General features: G+C 42.3%; 1 protein-coding gene across 3 annotated transcripts in view; it reads left to right on the top strand.

Annotated features, from left to right (window-relative positions):
• Positions 1 to 22,766, top strand: part of klhl2 (kelch-like family member 2) — a 183,349-nt gene that overhangs the window by 43,084 nt on the left and 117,499 nt on the right. For 2 of the 3 annotated variants that reach the window (XM_070871368.1, XM_070871364.1), the window contains exons 2-4: positions 3,665 to 3,790; positions 8,864 to 8,970; positions 15,607 to 15,728. In XM_070871368.1, coding sequence (XP_070727469.1) covers positions 3,665 to 3,790; positions 8,864 to 8,970; positions 15,607 to 15,728 — 355 coding nt within the window. Of the gene's footprint in view, positions 1 to 3,664; positions 3,791 to 8,863; positions 8,971 to 15,606; positions 15,736 to 22,766 lie in introns of those variants that run through there. The other variant, XM_070871370.1, reaches the window with a different exon arrangement.

Raw genomic sequence — 22,766 nt, 5'->3', positions numbered from 1 at the left:
ATTCAAACGGGAAGTGGCAGGAGAGATGAGCACTGGTTTGGGAGGTGACATTGGAACTACAAATGAAATGTTAGTCTACAGGGTACAGTGCAGGAAAAGGACTAGAAGCTAATTGTGGACAGATCATTGGGCCCAATTTTCCCCAACCCCTTTTTTTCGACGCACTTTCCCTAAATGCGGCGACTTTGCGCGCTAGAAACGGCGCTGAAAAAAAGTGGCCCCATCCTGCCCGCTCTGCCGAGTCTCCGGTGTCCCAGCGTGGCGTAGATAGTGAAGTGGGGGGAGTGGAGCAATAGCCCAGCGCAGAAAGCACTGTCGACAGCTGCGCGCATGCGCAGTGAAGTCTGCGCGCATGCTCCTCGCCCTTCCAGCATGTCCTGCAGGCTGTGAGCAGGACCTGATGCTCGCAGCCCCTATCCCCGGCTGTGTGGCCAGCCTGCTGACTTCCTGGGCCGAGGTAGGACTTGAGTTTTATTTTTTATTCATTGATGGTTGTGCTTTGATTAGTGAGGAGAGTTTTGATTGGGCGGTGGGGGGGGAACTTGTTTCTGGCATAAAGGTAGGACTTCTATTTTTTATTTGTTATTGATTGATTGCGTATTACTTTTTGTTTAGTGCTTTGTAAGTCTTGGTGCTTTAAATGTACCAACCTGTGCCGAATTCTTAACTGCCCACAATGTTTTTCACAGCTGGCCACATACGCTGACCAAAGTGGATTTGGAGTAAGTTTTTAGCTGGCCAAAACTGGCATAAATGTCTGGGAATGCCCCCTTTTTAAAAAAAAAACTCAACTTAAAAAAAAATCGTACCTAACTGAGTTACTCTGGAGCAAGTTTATTGAGGAAAATGCTGTTTTTTAACTTACGCCAGCAAAACCAACTTACTCCAAAAAAATTGGAGCAAGTCATGGCCAAAATTGGGCCCATTGAAACTATCTGCACAATGTGCAGCAGTGTAAATAAGGCAAATAAGATCTTGGACTGTGTAGCTGACAGAATTGAACACACATCACAGGATGTGGCATTGAGCCTATACAGGGCATTGGTTTGACCTCATCTGGAATACTGTGCGCCATTGTGGAAAAGGTGCAGTACAGAGCTGGCTGTCATTTGGTATCCAACACCTAAGCTACAGAGAAACTGCAAAAGTTTAGCTTTGTTTAAACTGGAGACGAAACTGAGAGGTGATTTTGTTGACTTATTCAAGATCCTTAAGGTTATAGGCAAGCTGAACCATGAAAATCTATTGAGCATTGTCTCAAGAATGACAACAAGCGGACATGGGATGAGTGCAGATGAAATAAGATAAATGGACAGATCAGAGAATTATTTCCCTACCCTATGTATGTATGAATGCGTGATGTGGTTTGCTCAGGGGAGTGATCAAGACTGCTAACGTCAGTAATTTTAAGAGAATGAAAAGGTGTTTAGTGAGAAAATCAATTGAGACATATAGGTAGTGAACTGTTTTTTTTCAACTGAGATTTGCCAGATAGACCAAATGGTCTTTTCCAGTCCTGTATATTCCCATATACATGCATGCTCTTTACGTTTGCTATTCTGCACATCGCTGCGCTGCTGCATCAATGGTGAGATCCTGAACAAAGGCCAGATTTTTCTCCAATTGTTGCATTATGCTGACCTCTGGGTCTGCCGCAGATATTCTCTTTGGTACAGCAGTGCTGGCCACTCTTGTAAGTCCTAAGTTCCTCTTTAAAACAGATCTTTGCTCTTTTGCACATCACTAGTGAAGTGCTGAATGAATGGCCAGATGTTTATCAGGAGGGTCACTTTCGTGCATATTATAGTGACCATCTCAGAATGGCATTGGTGAAACGGTTGGCTGCACTTGAGTGATCTTGAATGGGAGAAAAAGAGGGACCGTTTTAGAGACTGGTGGAAAAATACACTTTTTAATGAAGGTATATACTTTAAAGACTTCGATTCTCTTTCTTCCATTCCCTCTACCCTGGGGTAAACAAGAGGTCTTAAAAGTAGAAGGAAAAAATAACATTTTACTTGTTTTTTATTGAATGTGATAAAATATGAAAATTGGGCATCAGTAAATTTGAACTCTTTGAAGTTGGGAATAACTGTCCAAGTCTGGGTAATGGCCATACGACTAAACCCAAATAATTTGGTTATTCTGAGATAAACATCGGTTTGCTGCAGTCCAGACACAACAACTTGCATTTATATAGCGCCTTTTAAAGTAGTAAAACTGTCCCAAGGCTCTTCTCAGGAGCCTTATCAGACAAAATTTGACACCGAGCCATGAGAGATATTAGGACAGGTGACACAAAGCTGGCTCAGAGGTAGGTTTTAAGGAGAGAGAGAGATTTAGAGAGGCTTGGGGTCAGGCAGCTGAAGGTATGGCTGCCAATGATGAGTGATGAAAATCGGGAGTGTGCAAGAGGCCAGAATTGGAGAAAAGCAGAGACCTCCTCTCGTATGGTTGTACACTGACCAACAGAGTATTTGATTTAGGTACAATTCAATGTTCTGCTGAGCAGTTATGGATCATTTAGTCAGGTCATAATTTTCAGAGGTTTCAACCTAATCTAGAAACTCGTCATCTTCTTAGGCGGTCCCTTGGATCGAGGATGACTTCCTTCCACACCAAAAACGGATGAGATCACAGGTGTTTCAATGAAGGACTTGATATTTCAGTCCCGAACTACATATTGAAGGGTGGAAGCTGCCTGTGCATGGATTTTAACGTGTGGTGGCCGTTGCACACCAGCCACCACACTGGCTTGGTCCAGTGGCAAGGATTAACCACGATGACTGGAGACCAGCTCTGCTGCATGGACCTTGTGCGCACACATATCGCAGTGTGGGCTGGCCCGTGCTGCCCCAGGCCCTCACCTATTCTAGGCTCCGAATTCATGCCTCTCCTGGACCCCGATCACGTCGCTCTACAATCTCTCGCCGCTCCTTCACCCCGACCTCGGCGCTAGTCTGCTGCTTGCCGCCTCTTCTGCTGTACCTGCCCACGCTTCAATCAGCGACCTGGATTTTGGTGATGAACAATCCAGTCGCCCTCTTGAACCGGCTCTCGCTGTACATTGTAGTGGTATGCCTCCGCATCTCCACTCCTTTTTATGGCCCCGACCTGCTGCAGATGGTTCCTCGCAGGTTGGGGCCTTGTAAAGGGGTGCTGATCTTGTATTTAAGAGTTTCCTGATTGTTGCTACACATACTTTTACTTGGCAATTTTTACACTTCCCGTGCTCGTGTGTAATATGAAGTTTCCTGCCATTGTAGGTAATGTCACTAATCGATCATGATGCACCCACCTTTTGTGTATAGTATTTCATTGGCTGTAAAGCGCTTTGGGACATCTGGTGGTCGTGAAAGGCGCTATATAAATGCAAGTCTGTCTTTCTTTTTTCTTTCTTTAATTTTCATTCTTTCCAAGAATTAAAAAAAAAAATATGATATCACTCCTTACGAAATGAGACTAATTCTATATGGATGCCTAGCTGGAGCATTGTAGTCTGCTGAGGATGCATATAATTACCAATTTTAATTGTTTGATAGGACTGGTTGTTGTGCCCTCAGGGTGTTGGCTTATTTAGTGGGACGAAAGCTAACTAAAGAGTCACGTTTCATCTATTACGGACCTGCCCTGATGGATATTTAATCATCAATTTTGCTTACAGGTGCACAAAATTATGCCAACATAAACGCCACGATCTAAAGGATGATGTTTCTGAGAAACAGTGTCCAGTTACTGTGAATCCTCATCATATGAAAAAAGCTTTTAAAGTTATGAATGAACTGAGAAGGTATGACCTAATTAATTCTCTCTCTGGCAACTAGGCTCTGTCCATTGTAGTGTCATGGGGTCTGAAACAAATATTTTAATGCTACTTGCAATTCTACAATTCTATATTCTCTTCCTTAAGTTTCGCCACAGTAGGTAATCGGCTGCCAGATTTACAGCCACTAGTTGCACAAGCACAGTCCTGGAGATATCTTTATTTTTACTCACCCCTTCCCTCCTTGCCTCCCTATGGCACCTACTTGATGCTTCACTTGGAAGTCAGGACCTTACTGGGGGAATCCAGGGAACGAACTTGCTGTATGCCACATTTGGTATCCCAGCAGTTGCCAGGTAAACATTATTATTTATCAGCAATACTGTGTTAAGTCCTCATTAATGTAGTGGTGAGTTTCCCCAGCTGTCATGGGTGAGACCGGGTTCAATTTCCTGGCAGAGAGAAGCAAAGTTTTCTTGGGATATTAAGGAAATCAAGGGATGTGGGGATGGGGCAGGAAGGTGGCGTTGAGGTAGAAGATCAGCCATGATCTTATGGAATGGTGGAGCAAGCTCGAAGGGCTAATGGCCTCCTCTTGCTCCTATTAACATAAGAACATAAGAATTAGGAACAGGAGTAGGCCATCTAGCCCCTCGAGCCTGCTCCGCCATTCAACAAGATCATGGCTGATCTGGCCGTGGACTCAGTTCCACTTACCTGCCCGCTCTCCGTAACCCTTAATTCCCTTATTGGTTAAAAATCTATCTATCTGTGACTTGAATACATTCAATGAGCTAGCCTCAACTGCTTCCTTGGGCAGAGAATTCCACAGATTCGCAACCCTCTGGGAGAAGAAATTCCTTCTCAACTCGGTTTTAAATTGGCTCCCCCGTATTTTGAGGCTGTGCCCCCTAGTTCTAGTCTCCCCGACCAGTGGAAACAACCTCTCTGCCTCTATCTTGTCTATCTCTTTTATTATTTTAAATGTTTCTATAAGATCACCCCTCATCCTTCTGAACTCCAACGAGTAAAGACCTAGTCTACTCAAATCTATCATCATAAGGTAACCCCCTCATCTCTGGAATCAGCCTAGTGAATCGGCTCTGTACCCCCTCCAAAGCTAGTATATCCTTCCTTAAGTAAGATGACCAAAACTGCACGCAGTACTCCAGGTGCGGCCTCACCAATACCCTGTACAGTTGTAGCAGGACCTCCCTGCTTTTGTACTCCATCCCTCTCGCAATGAAGGCCAACATTCCATTCGCCTTCCTGATTACCTGCTGCACCTGCAAACTAACTTTTTGGGATTCATGCACAAGGACCCCCAGGTCCCTCTGCCACTGCAGCATGTTGTAATTTCTCCCCATTCAAATAATATTCCCTTTTACTGTTTTTTTTTTTTTTTTCCCCCAAGGTGGATGACCTCACATTTTCCGACATTGTATTCCATCTGCCAAACCTCAGCCCATTCGCTTAACCTATCTAAATCTCTTTGCAGCCCCTCTGTGTCCTCTACACAACCCACTTTCCCACTAATCTTTGTGTCATCTGCAAATGTTGTTACACTACACTCTGTCCCCTCTTCCAGGTCATCTATGTATATTGTAAACAGTTGTGGTCCCAGCACCGATCCCTGTGGCACACCACTAACCACCAATTTCCAATCCGAAAAGGACCCATTTATCCCGACTCTCTGCTTTCTGTTAGCCAGCCAATTCTCTATCCATGCTAATACATTTCCTCTGACTCCACGTACCTTTATCTTCTGCAGTAACCTTTTGTGTGGCACCTTATCGAATGCCTTTTGGAAATCCAAATACACCACATCCATCGGCACACCTCTATCCACCATGCTCGTTACATCCTCAAAGAATTCCAGTAAATTAGTTAAACATGATTTCCCCTTCATGAATCCATGTTGCGTCTGCTTGATTGCACTGTTCCTATCTAGATGTCCCGCTGTTTCTTTCTTAATGATAGCTTCAAGCATTTTCCCCACTACAGATGTTAAACTAACCGGCCTATAGTTACCTGCCTTTTGTCTGCCCCCTTTTTTTAAACAGAGGTGTTACATTAGCTGCTTTCCAATCCGATGGCACCTCCCCAGAGTCCAGAGAATTTTGGTAGATTATAACGAATGCATCTGCTATAACTTCCGCCATCGCTTTTAATACCCTGGGATGCATTTCATCCGGACCAGGGGACTTGTCTACCTTGAGATCCATTAGCCTGTCCAGCACTACCCCCCCTAGTGATAGTGATTGTCTCAAGGTCCTCCCTTCCCACATTCCCGTGACCAGCAATTTTTGACATGGTTTTTGTGTCTTCCACTGTGAAGACCGAAGCAAAATAATTGTTCAAGGTCTGAGCCATTTCCACATTTCCCATTATTAAATCCCCCTTTTCATCTTCTAAGGAACCAACATTTACTTTAGTCACTCTTTTCCGTTTTATATATCTGTAAAAGCTTATCTATGTTCCCGCAGCTGTCTGAAGCTCACATGCAGGCTGCTTGCAGACTTCTCAGTGGAAAAATTGAGCATGTGTGGAAGTTTGAATGGGCTGTGCACCCAATAAAAAGTTGGAGATAACTTTGGTTCTTATGTTTTCAACTTTTTTCCTTCCCCAGTTTATAGCCATTTATTTTATCCAGAGTATACTACATTGTGGTAGTGGTTTTTAACAGCCTGTATTCATGATCCTATTGGCAGCTTCAGTTTTACAAAGTATTTACAGCACAGAAACAGGCCATTTGGCCCAACTGGTCTATGCCAGGTTTATGCTCTACATGGGCCTCCTCCCACCCTTCATCCAACCCCATCAACATCTCCTATTCCTTGCTCCCTCATGTGCTTATCTCACATCCCTTTAAATACATCTGTACTATTCGCCTCAACTGCCCCATGTGGTAATTATAATGTATTTAACCCCTGTAACCTGTATTACACTACCACCAGAGAGCCTACCTGTTGGAGTCCCAAGGGATCCCAGCATCCCTTGGGAGCACTGTATATAAGCAGGCCACCCACGAGGTACCTGCACTCTGGAATCTCATTAAAGGAGCTAAGGTCACACTTGCTCATTGTACACAGTACTCAATTTCATCCTTTATTATGAGCATAGCAGTAATGAGTTCCATGTTCTAACCACTCTCTGGGTAAAGTAGTTTTCCTGAATTCCCTATTGGATTTATTAGTGACTATCTTGTATTTATCCCCCCCTAGTTCTGATCTCGCCCGCAAGTGGAAATATCTTCTCTACGTCTACCCTATCAAACCCTTTCATAATCTTAAAGACTTCTATCAGGTCTTCTCTTTCCAGAGAAAAAAAATCCCAGCCTGTTCTAACTTTCCTGATAGTTTGACCTCTCAGTTCTGATATTCCAGTAAAAGATTTTTACACCTTCTCCAGTGCCTCTGTCCTTTTTATAATATGGAGACCAGCATTGTTCATAGTACGCCCAAGTGTGGTCTAACCAAGGTTCCATACAAGTTTAACATAACTTCTCTGCTTTTCAATGATAAAATTCTAGAAATGAATCCCATGTGCTTTGTTCTTTTTATGGTGTTATTAACCTGCGCCATTACTTTTAATGATTTGTGAATCTGTACCCCTAGATCCCTTTGTTCCCTTATCCTATTTAGACACTTACTTTGCAAGGAGTATGTGGTTTCTTTATTCTTCCTACCAAAAAGTACCACCTCACACACTTATCGATAATGAATTTCATTTGCCAATTACACGCCCATTCTGCAAGTTTATTAATGTCTTCCTGTATTTGTCATAGTCCTCTATTAACTGCACCCCCCAATTTGGTGTCATCCGCACGTTTTGAAATTGTACTTCTGATTCCCGAGTAGTGATGGGAACAAATTCAAATTACATCTCTAGTAGTATATAACTGAATATATTTATATGGTGAGCATTTTCTAATGTGATTAGTTTTTAAAAAAACTGATTTATTCACAATATTGCAACCTGTCTTTTTAACATCTTGAGTCAGTACTAATGTTTTGTTGCCTTTTATTTTGTGGGAGAAGAAATTTTGTGTTGACCAAGGTGAGGTTTATTGCTGCTAGAGTCAGCAACACTTCTCCAATGTTTGCCCTGTAACAACCTTGGGGTCTACCTTGTATATTCTCTCGGGTACAGCTGTGCTGGTCATTCCCATAAGCTCTTACTCTTTTGTTGTTCTATCCATCACTTGTGAAGTGTTGAATGAAGGCCAGATGTTTTTCTATCGGGATGCTCACTTTCACGCTTGTTCATGACTGAATGATATTGACGAAGTCCTGGGAAAAGATTGGCTTCATTTTATTTTTCTCCCACTCAAGACAAACACAGAGACAATCTCAGTGGAAAAACATACTTCAACAAAGACATATGTTGTAAAGGCTCAGATTCTCTTTCTTTCATTCCCTCCAACGCTCCCCAGGGGAGGACAAGATTTTTAAAGAACGAGAGAAAAATATAATTTTGCTTGTTACTTTTTTGAGCATTTGGTAAGATCTGAAAATTAGGTATCATTAAATTGAGCGTCTTAAAGGTGTACCGCTTCTGATCTAATTATACAATGTTATTACCTGGGGGTGTAAGAGCAGGACTCCTTGTGATTTGAAATGTCCCTTTTTTGTGTCCTGAAGTACACCTCCCCAGTCTCTTCAGCAGTTCACTAAGAAGCGCTTTGTGAAGCGAGGCCAACTATCAATTATTAAGCTGCGTATTTTCACAGGCAGGAAGTGAACATGCAGAACAAATTCAAATTTGGGGGGGGTGGGGGCGGAGAGGAGGAAGGAATAAAATATATATTTATAAATTATATAGTATGTGCCCTTATCCTTTTTATGGACTGACTTGTTTTTGGCATAACTTTCTTTCTAGACAATGTCTGATTGCGATACCCAATCTTTTGCATTTTTAGCGTAACATTCCAGGCCAAACTTTGAAAGCCTCCAATCATGGGTTTTCCCTTCCTTTCTGTTAATTCAGACTCTGGAAGCAGAAGGGTGGTGTTGGGCTCAGTGATGAGTAAAGTGGGTATAGCATTGGGTTTAATGCTGAATATTTCCTTCAAATAATCTTCACTCTGTTCTCTTACAGTCAGAACCTGTTATGTGATGTAACACTTGTAGCTGAGGATACTGAGATTCCAGCACACAGGGTCGTCCTGGCAGCCTGCAGTCCATACTTCCACGCAATGTTTACAGGTATTGTGGTACCAGTAGTTAGTTACATACATACATACATACATACATACATACATACATACATACATACATACATACATACATACATACATACATACATACATACATACATACATGTATCTGTAAAAAAAAAACGAATGGTCAGGGAGAGGCGTAGTGCTGTTGATTGGGGATTCAGCACTCTGCTACACTTCGCCACAAAATTGTACCTGTGATTTCCTCGCATGGTAAATTTCCAACCTTATTGATGCCTGAATGGAATTTTGATACTTCCCCAAAGGGAAGAAAAATTGGAAGACAAGTTAATGCAAGCTGCTCTGGTGCACCTTCTTGGTAGCTTGCTCAGAAGTAGTAGAAATCACTATTTGATCTTGTATGTGATGCCCTCCATAATCAATCATCATACATGTGCTTTTTAGCAAGTGTCACATGAGCAATCGGGAATGGGAGCCCTCGCTGATTTTTATCTCCCTCCCCCAGTCCAGGGTGCCAGCTGCTCCTCCAGTTGAGAACACACAGGTTGTAACAGAACAGTAAGTAACCACAAGCAAATGGCGAGACCCTTAAATTGTTTGCAAATATTTTGCTTCTATAATTTCCAGTTGAACGGTCTGGTTCTGACTTAGAAGATTGTAATTTCCTTCATCATGAATCCTGTTTAAACATTCTATGAGTTGTTTTTAAGTTCATGACTTTCAATGAGTAAGCACCGCCACCCCAAAAAGCCCCCTGATGTTTGTTTGTAATACTGCCGTTGCCTGAAGGATTGAATAAATAAGTAGCATTGTGGATTACTCTTCCACTGCAGACTAGCTTTGCCTTTAGAGCATATATTTTGAAACTCATTATAGAAAACACTACTATCTGCTTGCAGCATTTGCTCTGTTGTACCCTCCGGCTGTATTCCATCTAGGAATTGGAAGAAGAATTGTATACACATAGTTATTTACGAAACTTTCACTTGTGTACAAGTGCATTTTGTTGTAGATCTCATGAGCCTAAATAGACCTGTCAAGACAAAAGCAAAATACCGTGGATGCTGGAATCTGGAATAAAAACAAAATGCTGGAAATCTCAGCAGGTCAGGCAGCATCTGTGGCGAGGAAGCAGAGTTAACGTTCTGACCCTTCGTCAGAACTGGAGAGTGTTCGGAAAGAACAGATTCTTAACGAGCACTGAAAGGGGGAGGGGAAGAAAGACCCAAAGGGAACACCGTGATTAACATGGCCCTCGACCATGCCTGTTTTATTTCCCGCACCTCTGTCCTCACCCCTTCCCCTCCCTCTCAGAACCATGACCGGGTTCCCCTTGTCCTCACCTATCACCCCACCAGCCTCCACATTCAACGGATCATCCTCCGCCATTTCCGCCACCTCCAGCGTGATCTCACACCCATCACATCTCCCCCCCCACCCCCTCCAGCATTCCAAAGAGACTGCTCCCTCCATGACACCCTGGTCCATTCCACAGTCACCCCCTCCCCTTCCCCTTCCCATGGCACCTTACCGGGTAAGCGCAGGAGATTGCAACGCCTGCTCTTTTACCTCCTCCCTTCCCACTATCCAGAGTCCCAACTACTCCTTCCAGGTGAAACAGCGATTTACTTGTACTACTTTCAATTTAATATACTGTATTCGCTGCTCACTATGTGGTCGCCTCTACATTGGGGAGACCAAGCGTAGATTGGGTGACCACTTTGCAGAGCACCTCCATTCAGTCCGCACGTGTGACCCTGTACTTCCGGTCGCCTGTGACTTTAATTCTCCACTCCATTCCCACTCTGACCTCGGTCTCCTACACTGTTCCAATGAAGCTCAATGCAAGCTCAAGGAACAGCATCTCATCTTTCATTTAGGCACTTTACAGCCTTGTGGACTCGACATTGAGTTCACAAATTTCAGAAGGCTGCGCTGGCGCACTGGAGGCGGTGTTGAACCTCGTCGTTGATGTCCGCCCTTGCTGCTGATAGGCTCCCGAGGTATGGAAAGTGGTCCACGTTGTCCAGTGCTGCGCCGTGGATCTTGATGACTGAGGGGGGCAGTGCTGTGTGGCGGGGTCAGGTTGGTGGTGGACCTTTGTCTTACAGGTGTTTAGTGCAAGGCCCATGCTTTCGTATGCCTCAGTGAAGATGTTGACTATGACTTATAGTTCAGCTCTGTGCGCAGATGCAAGCGTCTTCTGCGTACTGTAGTTTGACGATAGAATGGAAAGATCTTGGATTTGGCCTGGAGGCGACGAAGGTTGAACAGGTTCCCACTGGTTCTATAGTTTAGTTCCACTCCAGCAGGGAGCTTGTTGAGTGTGAGGTGGAGCATAGAAACATAGAAATTTACAGCGCAGAATGAGGCCATTTCAGCCCATTGTGTCCGCACCAGCCGACAGAGCCGCACAGCCCTCAGTCAGCAGCCCTGAAGTTTACATGTAAACATGTGAACAATGAACAATGGCGTAAAGGTAAAGAGCACCCAGCCTAACCAGTCCGCCTCACACAACTGCGACACCCCTTACACTACAACATTCTCCCAACTGGAGCCATGTGATCTCCTGAGAGGCAAAAAGCAGATGAAAAACCCAGGCCAATTGGGTAAAAATAAATCTGGGAAAATTCCTCTCCGACCCATCCAGGCGATCGAAACTAGTCCAGATCATCACATGGCTCCGGTTGGGGTGGAATGTAGAATGTTTTAGTGTTCAATTCCCTGCAGTACTTACCATCGTATCTGCACCAGCCAAGAAAAGGTTATCTAATCTAATCCCAATTACCAGCTCTAGGTCCGTAACCCTGCACGTTACGGCACTTTAAGTGCCCATCCAAGCACTTTTTTTAAATGTGAGGGTTTCTGCATCCACCACCCTTCCAGGCAGAGTTCCAGACCCCCATAACCCTCTACGTGAAGAAGCCCCCCTTAAATCCCCTCTGAACCTGCCACCAACCACCTTAAAACTATGCCCCCTCGTAATTGACCACTCCACCAATGGAAATAAGCCCTTGCTATCCACTATATCCAGGCCCCTCAAAATTTTGTACACCTCAATGAGGTCTCCTCTCCACCTCCTCTGTTCCAATGAGAACAAACCCAGCCTATCCAATCTGTCCTCATAGATAAGATTCTCCATTCCAGGCAGCATCCTAGTAAATCTCCTCTGCATCCTCTCTGGTGCAATCACGTCCTTCCTATAATATGGCGACCAGAACTGCACGCAGTACTCCAGCTGTGGCCTAACCAGAGTATTATTCAATTTAAGCATAACCTCCCTGCTCTTCTATTCCATGCCTTGGCCAATAAAGGCAAGCATTTCATATGCCGCTTTAACCACCTTATCCACTTGGCCTGCTACTTTCAGAGATCTGTATACAAGCACTCCAAGGTCCCTTTGTTCATCTACACTATTAAGTGGCCTACTGCTTAATGTGTATATCCTTTCCTTATTAGCTCTCCCAAAGGGCATTACCTCACACTTCTCCAAATTAAATTCCATTTGCTACTGCTCTGCCCACCTGACCAGTAGATTGATATCCTCCTGCATTCCATGACTTTCCTCTTCATTATCAACCACACAGCCAATTTTAGTGTTATCTGCAAACTTCTTAATCATACTATATTCAAATCTACGTCATTGATATACACCACAAAAAGCAAGGGACCCAGTACTGAGCCCTGCCGAGTCCTTCCAGTCACAAAAACATCCACCAACCATTACCCTTTCCTTCCTACCTCTAAGCCAATTTTGGATCCAACTAGCCACTTTACCCTGGATCCCATGGACGTTAATCTTCGTGACCGGTCTACCATGTGGGACCTTATCAAAACCTTTTGCTAAAGTCCATATACACTACATCGTACGCACTACCCTCATCGACCCTCTTCGTTACCTCCTCAAGCAGTGAGCAAGATCGAGAAGAGGGTTGACGCGATGACTCAGCGCTGCTTGACTCCAGGTCCGGATGTTGATTGGGTCTGTCCTGGATCCATTGGTCAGGAGCACGGCTTGTATGTCATTAACATATATCAAGAAAAGCAGTGGTCCCAGTACCGACCCCTGGTATTTATTCACAAGGGGCAAAGGAAAATTGAAAGAGTTGCCTTAAGTGACTCTTGCACACTTGGTGGTTTTTCAGAGTTGGTTTATGAGAAAACCCAGAAGAAAGGAAAAGGGAAAATATAAAAATAACTCTTCAGAATTTTCAATTCAATATTTGTGATACCAATTTGGTATGGGTAGCTGAGGCTTATGTACAACTACAATGTGGCTCTGCACAAAATAAATTGGTTGAACATTTACATGTAATTTGTTTTTAATGGTGATTTCTGTTTTAGTTAATGAAATCTATATTACAGTTGCATTATTTTGGTTATTTAATATTGCTGATGGCCAATATATTAACTATTGCCCAGTTTGGCTGAATCGTTTACATTTTTATTCAACGCTCAGTAGTTTAGTTTTGTCGATGGTTACTGTGAAGCTCATAAATGATCACTAATATAGTACCATCAATTGTTACGAATAATGTCAGAGTTACAACTGTAGGTCATGGATGCATTGGACTTGTAGTGACAGGCGTAGGTCTGGTACATGCAATTCGAGCATTTGAAATTGTGCATCTTTATCGTTAAAGAACCAATGCTTTTTGTATGTTTTAAAAAAAATGTTAGCAGGTACTCTTAATTAATGAGAGAATTCTGTCATCATGATGACATCTCAAGCAGCCATTTAGTGTGTTAACTGAATTTGCCAAGAAAACATTAGTTCAGCTATATAACCTCTTTTGTGGTATTCAATTTTATTTTATTGTTCTTCTGGTACAATGTTGTAGTTAGATACAAGAGAGCCAGGTGTTTCAGATTGCTTTTGTAGTAGGGAAGGTAAACCAGATGGTGCCCATTATTGGAGTATGTTCCTGTTAATAGATCGGAGTTGGGGTTTGAATCCAGTCAGACCGAAGGAATTTAAGTGTTTTTTTTCTGGCAGGACGGTCGCTAAAGCTTGTGCGATCTGAAACCAGTTTCTAATTGGTGTGAATCCACACAACAACAACAAAAACTGCTCCTGATTTGGCACTAAATTGGCAATGCCATTCGAGGACTATATGGCTGGCTGGTAGGGAGACAAAACATACTGGTGCAAAGGGATGTTCTTTTGAGGGTGGGCCCAGAAGAGAGACAGATTTCCTCTGCATCTGACCCACACTATACCTGATGTAGAAATGCTCAGTGCTAATACAGGGAATACTACCATTTCCAGGACTGATCTCTCCTCTTTCTGAACACACAATAGTATTGCTTTCAGAATGGAAATTTTACAGATGACACCTGTGTTTTTTTACATTGATAGACGTCAATGCACTTCTTTGATGTTTTGATTGGTCAGTTTTGTAAGTATTTGTGGAGTTAGTTTGAGCCAGTCACCTGATCATTTTAAAAGTTCTCATAGCCTATTATTTTTTAAAGTTCTGATTACCTATGATGCCATGTAATTGTGAATATTATACTGAAGGGTGAAAATAGCAAAATTACAAAACCGTTTATATTTTGCACTGTTTTCTGGAAGATAAATAAATCCTTTTAATTTTGGTCTCAGCTTATGCTGCAATTCTTAAGATTTGATGTATAGAAAACTGCTAATAAAAGCACATTCTGTCGATAATCCAATTAATGTACATTGGCAAGAAATGTACAGTGTGGGAATTTATATTGGATTGTGAAATTTGTGCTTTCAGAATGCTGTTACGTTTTCTATAATGAGCAGTTAAAAAGGGCAAAGAACTAATTTTATTTCAGTGGTCAGCCCAGTCTATTGGAGCACCAGTGCTTTGTTTCATGGGTTAGTGAGGCACGGCTCTATACTCCAGATTCTCATGCCAAGGAACAGAGGATGAGAGAAATATGCATGAGTTATCTCAACTGCGAAGGCAGTAGATCCATACTTCAAACAATGATAGGAGGAAGTGTGCTAATTACTTTTGACATTAGTTGGTATGGAGTTGATGATGCAATGTACTAACACAGGCACTGGACTGGACTGCTTCAAGAAGGCAGTCTTGTGAGACTATTGGAGCATATTATGTGGTTGAGAAAGACCTCAGCAACATGTTGTCAGTTATTTTGATCCCCCCCGCCCCCCCCCCACCCCAGCATTGCTGTATAGCAATCAGCAGTGGGAAAACTGGCTGATTTTTCACCTCTCTAACCCAGGGTCATGGGACTAAACTCAGCACAAAATGGGGGTCAAACCAGAGATTTCTCTATGAATGGCTCAACTCCGAACTGGATAAATATTGTGAAACATCAGTGATCCACCCCACCCCCAATCCGCACTCTCAACGAAAAGGAAATCTAACCAAGTTATTTTCTGACAGAATACACACTAGTGTAGCAACTCAACCCTCCTGTTAAGGGAAGGAGACAAATGCTGCAGCAGCGAAACAAAGTGGATACCCAGAAGAGATGTGGAAAACAGCAACAAAATGCCAAATTTTTCTAGTTGATCTACTTGTCTTGGGGAAGTAAAACACATTTTAAAAAGAAAAAGTTGCACCTAATATATAGGTGATCAATAAATATGCACCATAAGCATAAAGATGTGATGATTTTGTCTGATAGAAAGATGGACAGATGACATGCTTTTATTTTTCAGGTGAAATGAGTGAGAGCAAAGCAAAGAGAGTTCGCATAAAGGAAGTCGACAGCTGGACATTGAACATTCTTATTGACTATGTTTACACAGCTGAAATTCAGGTTACGGAAGAGAACGTACAGGTACTGTGTGAGTAGATTATGATGTTTAATACCTAATGAGCAGTAATTACAAGGGTAGACGTGCACCTATTGGAACTTGTGAAGTGATTGCAGTCGAATGATAGTAAGGTCTATATAGTCTGCTAAACTAATTTGCAGAGTTGCTGGCTATTTTTGTGCTTGTAATAGTGCCTTTAACACTGAGCCGCACAAGTACAAATTAGTGCAGGGGACCAAAAGCTTGGTCAAAGAGGTATGTTTTAAGGAGCGTCTTAAAGGAGGAAAGAGGTAGAGAGGCGGAGAGGTTTAGGCAGGGAGTTCCAGAGCTTGGGCCGAGGAAACGGAAGGCACGGCCACCAATAGTTGAATGATTGATTAAAATCAGTGATGCTCAAGAGGGCAGAATTAGAGGAGCGCAGACATTTTGTTTGGGGGGGGGGGGGGGGGGGGAGAAGAGAGGGGTTGTGGGACTGGAGGAGATTACAGAGATAGGGAAGGGCAAGGCCATGGATGATTTGAAAATAAGGTTGAGAATTTTGAAGTCGAGGCGTTGCTTAACTGGAAGCCAATGTAGGTCAGCGAGTACAGGGGTGATGGGTGAGCAGGACTTGGTGCAAGTTAGCACACGGGCAGCCAAGTTTTGGATCACCTCTAGTTTATGTAGGGTAGAATGTGGGAGGCCAGCCAGGAGTGCATTGGAATGGTCAAGTCTGGAAGTGACAAAAGACATGGATAAGGGCTTCAGCAGCGGATGAGCTGAGGCATGGGCGGAGACGGGCGATGTTACGGAGGTGGAAATAGATGGTCTGAGTTATGGTGCGGATATGTGGTCGAATGCTCGTTTGGTTAACCTGTTGTCTTCAATGTTCTCGTGTGTGTGTGTGTGTATGTATATTTACATGTATATTAATTTGTGCATGTGTTGATATATTTGTGTGTGTGTATATATGTATATCCATATAATTATATTTATATATATTTATTGATATATATATATATATATATATAGATGATGAAATTAAGAACATGCCTTAACTAGGCTGTCATCTCCAAAAATCAAATTAACTATGTGCTAAAGTGGACATGATCTGCTTCCCCAGTGGCTTTGTGCTGAGCTATATATGTCCAGCTCCCAGGTTTGTGCGAAATGAGTTGATTTCAGCTGGGGCACCAGTTGGACAGTACAGCTGGTATCAATTGTTCCTATGCTAGAGAGATGGACATACAGCAAGAATTTCTGCTCTGATCCTGCTAGAAAGTGTGAATGTTGGGGTTCAGCTGTGATACCCCCTTGATGGTCAAATAGCTGATAGGGGCACTACAATTGGCATCAGCACTCTGGGTAGGAAGGGGAAAATCAGCTAGAGCAGTGTTTGCTGACGAGCTACAGGTGGTGTTCTGGTGACATTGTTTTAAAGACATGCACTAATTTTTGTAGAAAGCACCTTGCATACACTCACATAGGTTAAGTGTACTTCACATGTATAATTATTCAACACATATATATTTAATTAACAAACATTTTTTGCTGTTCAGTCACCATGGAAGTAAAGCATTCACACCAATCAAAAAGCTTTCTCACATTGCTTTTTGTCTTACCCATATCCCTGTGCTTGCTGACCTACATTGGCTCCTGGATAAGCAACGCCTCGATTTTTTAAATTCTCATCCTTGTTTTCAAATTCTTCCATGGCCTCTTCCTATCTCTGTAACCTCCCCCAGCCCTACTGGCCTGTTGAACATGCTCTATTTTAATCTCTCCACCATTGGCGGCCCTGCCTTCAACTGCCAAAGCCCTAAGCTTTGGAGTTCACTCCCTAAACTTCTCTGCTCCTCTACCTCTCCCTCTCTGCTCCTCTACCTCTCCTTCCTCCTTTAAGTTGCTCCTTAAAATCTACTGTCATCTGCCCTAATATCTCCTTATGTGGCTCGGTGTCAAATTTAGTTAGATAACGCTGTAGTGACATGCGTTGGGCTGTTTTACTACGTTAAAGGTGCGACAAAAGCAAGTGACCATTTTATCAACAAACGCACTTAAAGTACACATGCATACGCTGTACGGATATGGGTTTTGAGGTCATATGCCCATTGAAGGTGTCTATTAGTCAGTTTTATTTATTAATCACAAAATGCAATTAGCTATACCTGGGTTTTCGATCTGTGGCTAATGTATTGGACAGCACTCGGCTAGAGGGTTTTCTGCTCCTGATTGATGTCTAGTCCCTATGATGGCCCTGGCTTTGAATCTGCTACTAACACTCATTGATTAGGTAAACACATTTTTGTTACTGAGTCTGATTATATATTTTTAATTTAAAATACTTGGGCGCAATACCAGATGAGGCCTGTGAAATAGTATCCCAGTAAGGAGTCACCATCTCCTGGATAGGAAGTGAGGAGAAAATTGAAAAGTAGCTGGGGGGTAGGAGGAAGGAATAGAAAATTGATATAACTTGTGCAAATCTAGATTTAGCAGGTTTGGACCATCATTTTAAAATTGGTCTGTGGTTACCATAATGCTCAAACTCTGATCTCTCAAACGAGTGCCAAGCTCAAATTGCAGGCAGTTATTTTGGTAAGAGTCATATTTCAGTGTGATTGTGACCATGTTGTTATAATGCAGCATAGATATTCTTTATTGTATATTTATGAAGTAATTCCAATAATCCATATGCTACATTCCCACTAAAGATATTTGCTATTTCCCCAAACTAATTTATTCTGTTAAATAAGAATTATAAAATACACAAAACCAGAATGATGACTTTCGTTAGAATGCAAAACCTTGATGTTTGCATTTTATAGATTTCCCCTAAGTATACGACACTCTACTTACCTCAAATTTACAAATGGGCATTTCACTTTTTTATTAAGAGGGTGGGGTGCAGTGGATTATTTGCACATTCTCTTTACTTCTGGAACCAGAGTTTAAATCCAGTCCAGGCTGGTTGGTGTAATCATGTGAAATTATTTTCTAGTGGGTGTCAGCCATTGTAGGGGGAGGGGGAGGGGAAGGATGAAGGGGGCATACTTTTTCTTTTCTTTTTTCCTCCCTTGCAATATTTTTTTGAATGATAGCCTCATTTACTCTTGTCCTTGAATCGTCTCTTTCCATGCCCACCCTCTAACATCTTTTTTATATGGAGTTGCACCTCTGCTGTAAAATGTACTCAACGGTGACTAATATCCCCGCCCACAGATTTGTGATCATGCTTAAAGAAACCACAAGATGCCTGGTGTGAAGAGGGTTCTTCTATAATTGGGCTTAAAGCACACCTTAATTGAAACATTTGAAAAGTGTGCCTTAGATCAAGCAGATCAAATCCACTCGCAAACAGTAGTGGGGGAGAAGGAGACCTTTTTTAATTATTATTGTGATGGGCATTAATGGCATAACGTAGTTTGTGTTCACTCCTTTTATTCTCTTAGGATATTACAAATTTCAATTTATTTTCTTGAATTAAACAAATATATCTTTTTTTGTCAGTATTTTGGTTTGCTTCTAGCCTCAAATCGTGTTGAATTTTACTTCAATATATTGGGGTAATTTTGTGAGTGCACTCACCTGCTTCCGGCTCAATTTTGCAACAATTTGCGATTATATTTTATATTTTATCTTTATCGTAGTAAAATGTCTCTAAGTGCTACACAGGAGCATAATCAGACAAAATTTGTCAAGAGCCAATGAAGGAGATATTGGAAAGGGTGACTTAAAGCTTGGTCCAGACCTTTAGGAGGGTCTTCAAGGAGGGGAACAAGATGGAGAAGCAGAGAGGTTTAGGTAGCGAATTTCAGAGCCAGTCTCCATTACCAGTTACTGGCTTTCTCAAGCTGTCTACATTGGACCTAAATGTACCGAACATCTAGGAAATGGTGACGATACCATTTAATTAGGTTCAGCATGAAAATAGGAAAGGATGAAGAAAAACTTAGTTTGATTTAAAAATACACCTTGCCCATATGAAATGGAAGAAAAAATTAGTAACAAGATCCATAGATCAACAATGGCAAGTATTTAAACAGGAGATGGAAAGGATGCAATCTATTGATTGAGTGGTTTAGAACAAGGGGACATAGTAATGTGAAAGCTTTAGGACAGAGGGCAGGAGAAAGTATTTTGTACAAAGGCTTCTGCAGCTAAGGATTGCACAAGCAGAGTAAATAATTGAAACAGAGACCACGTCAACATTTAAAAATAGGTTAGATAGGTGGTGGCTGAAGTAAAGGGGAATAAAGAGATATGGGAACAGAGTGGACACATAGAATTGGGACTACTGCTCATATGGAGAATAAACACCCAACACGGCCTGTTTCCATTGTTGTAATCTATGTAATCCTTCCCATCCCCACACACCATTATCTCTGAAGTCTCCATAGAATTTATCCATGACTCTTTCTTCCTCATCTACACGCTGCCCCTTGGCAACATCATCCTTGGTTATGGAGGGAGCTCCCACATGTGCACTGATGGCATCCAGCTCTACCTCTTCCTGACCTCTTGACTCGTCCGTTGCCTCTGTTGTCAGAATGCTTGTCTGACATTCAGTCTTGGATCTGCTGCAATTTCCTTCAGGTAAACATTGGGAAGGTGACAGCCATTGTTTTTGGTCCCCAGCACAAATTCCACATCTGTTGTCACTCTCTTCGGCTGAACCAGATGTCTTGAGCTAAGTTTCCAACCCCATGCCCTCTCCATCACAAATATCGCCTGCTTCTAACTCTCTCTAACATCACTGTCTCTGTCCCTTTCTGAGCCCATCTGCTGCTGAAACCCTCATATATACTTTTGTCATCTCCAGACTAAACTGGAGCCTCCCACCATCCGTAAATTTCAGCTCATCCAAAATTCTCCTGCCCGTGTGTGAGCCTGCACCCTGTTCCACCCACTTGCTCACTCGTTCATCATCTTGTCCCCACTGACTACAGTGGGTCCTGTTCCACCCACCCGCTCACTCGCTCATTCCACTGTAGCTTCAACAAATACATAGATAAGGGCCCTCACATGGCACACGGTCAACTTTTATCGCACCTACAAATTTTTCATATTTGCCTGACCAATCATTGCTCACTTCTGTTTGGTCAGTGATTTCTCACTTCCACTCTATCAGAAGTAAATGTGCTCCTTGGATAGTACATAGACTTCTGTTTGGGCAGGGCAGAAGCTCATTATCACTCCATCATATTTCCTGCTAATACATGTCCACTGGAATTATTCAGTCAGGCTAGTAGGTGTAACTGTCCATTCCAACCCTCAGTGTGCCGTTAAAATAATGGCCCGGATTTTGTATTAATAGTAACGGTGAGGCTGTTGGCACTCACCGTTATATGGAGTAACTCGGACAGCAACTTACGGAGAACGCACAGGCATAGTTAAACACGGAAATCTGGAAGTTGCAGTCAGAGTTGCCCTGCTCCTCTACAGGCTGCGCTATAACAGAACCTCGCTGATAGATTTGGCATTGAAAGACATGCAACACTGTGAAATTGGGGTACTTGTCCACGAGTTGCCTACTAAACACGCCAGAAAAAGTTAGGGCTGGTGCATTCAGGAATAAGTGAATTTTTACGGCGTGATAAGTGATTTTTTAAAAAACTTTTTCTGTGACTTTTATTTCTGTCTCTTAATCCCATCGTTCTTTCCCAATCTGTATTTTTCTTTCTGTACACTATTTACATTTTATTTATATTTCTTGCTGTCTCAGTGAGGATTCGTCAATCTGATTGGTTGAAAAGCCTCGCGGTTTCTTTACCTGCTCACAGACACCACAGATCCCCTGTAGAGGGTGCCATGCTGGATCAGATGCCTGATGAGAGCAAGTCTACACTGAAAAGCCTGTGGGCAGCTGTTCCTTCCCTGACCACAAAATCCAGCCTATTATCTAGATCTGTCTTGTAGATAAGCTCAGTTTAAAATGAAATTCAAGTTTCTCTTTGAAGGATGCTTTATTATTCATTCTAAGGATGAGGGCGTTTTTGGGAAAATGGGCATTCATTGCCCATCGCTAGTTGTCCTTAGAGGTGATAATGGCTTTCTTCTTCAACTGCTGTAGTATAGCGGTTTTGATATAACTGAGTGGCTTACTTGGTCACTTGAAAGGGCTGCTTAGGGTCAACCATGTTATTGTGGAACTGGAGTGTCATATAGGTCAGCCCAGGTAAGGATGGCAGCTTTCCTTCCCTAAAAGATATTGGTAAACCAGGTTGGTTTTTATGACAATCCAACAGCTTCATGGTCACTTTTACTGATACCAGCATTTTTTGTTCCATATATTTAAAAAACTGAATTCAAATTTTCAAACTGTCGTGGTGGAATTTGAATTTGCGTTCTCTGGATTATTAGTCAGGTCTCAGGATTACTAGTCCAGTAAAATAACACCTACACTACCGGTCCAAAAATCTTGTTAAGATTGATGACTGTGGTAAATGGACCACACTGAATATAATCGGGAACTCCTGCTGTAGATAAACTGAGTCAATCAATTCATGTGCAATTATATATTTAAAACAAATGTTTTCCCTTTTGTTTTCTTCACTCTTTTGGGTTGCCTTTAGCACTACATGCCATTTTGGCAGATAATCTCCAGCCTGCCCTCTATGAATTACATTCTGTTACTGGCTGCTGGGAAGTGTGTCGTTGATCAGGCTGATTTTATTTGTTTTTACATTTCTTTCCTCCTTCCTGTGGCAAAGCACATTTCCCGAGATGATGCAGCTAACATAGGGATGTCAGAATATATGTGGTTGTGAATCCACCTGCTACCACATAATAGAGGGCGATAAATCCTTTATTTTCTTATTTCTGACTGCAGATGCATACCAAGATTACTTTTCTTGAAGGGTTTGGCGTTTCTACCCATGTGAAGTCATTTGGCCATGAGACATAGTCACTGATCCTTTAATGTACAAATGTTTTGTGTATCACCATATATAGTTGTTCTTTGGATGAGACAGTAAAAAAAGCTCCCATCTGGCTGTTCAGCTGTTTGAAAAAGAAAGGGGAGTGCTCCTGGTGCCCTGCCTAATATATTTTAACTGGTCATTCATCCTACAAGAACATAA

The sequence above is a fragment of the Pristiophorus japonicus genome, chromosome 2 (assembly GCF_044704955.1).
Source record: "Pristiophorus japonicus isolate sPriJap1 chromosome 2, sPriJap1.hap1, whole genome shotgun sequence".
In the NCBI taxonomy this organism is placed as follows: Eukaryota; Metazoa; Chordata; class Chondrichthyes; family Pristiophoridae; genus Pristiophorus; species Pristiophorus japonicus.
Note: the sequence above shows the minus strand (reverse complement) of the source record. Positions and strands in the feature narration are given on the sequence as shown.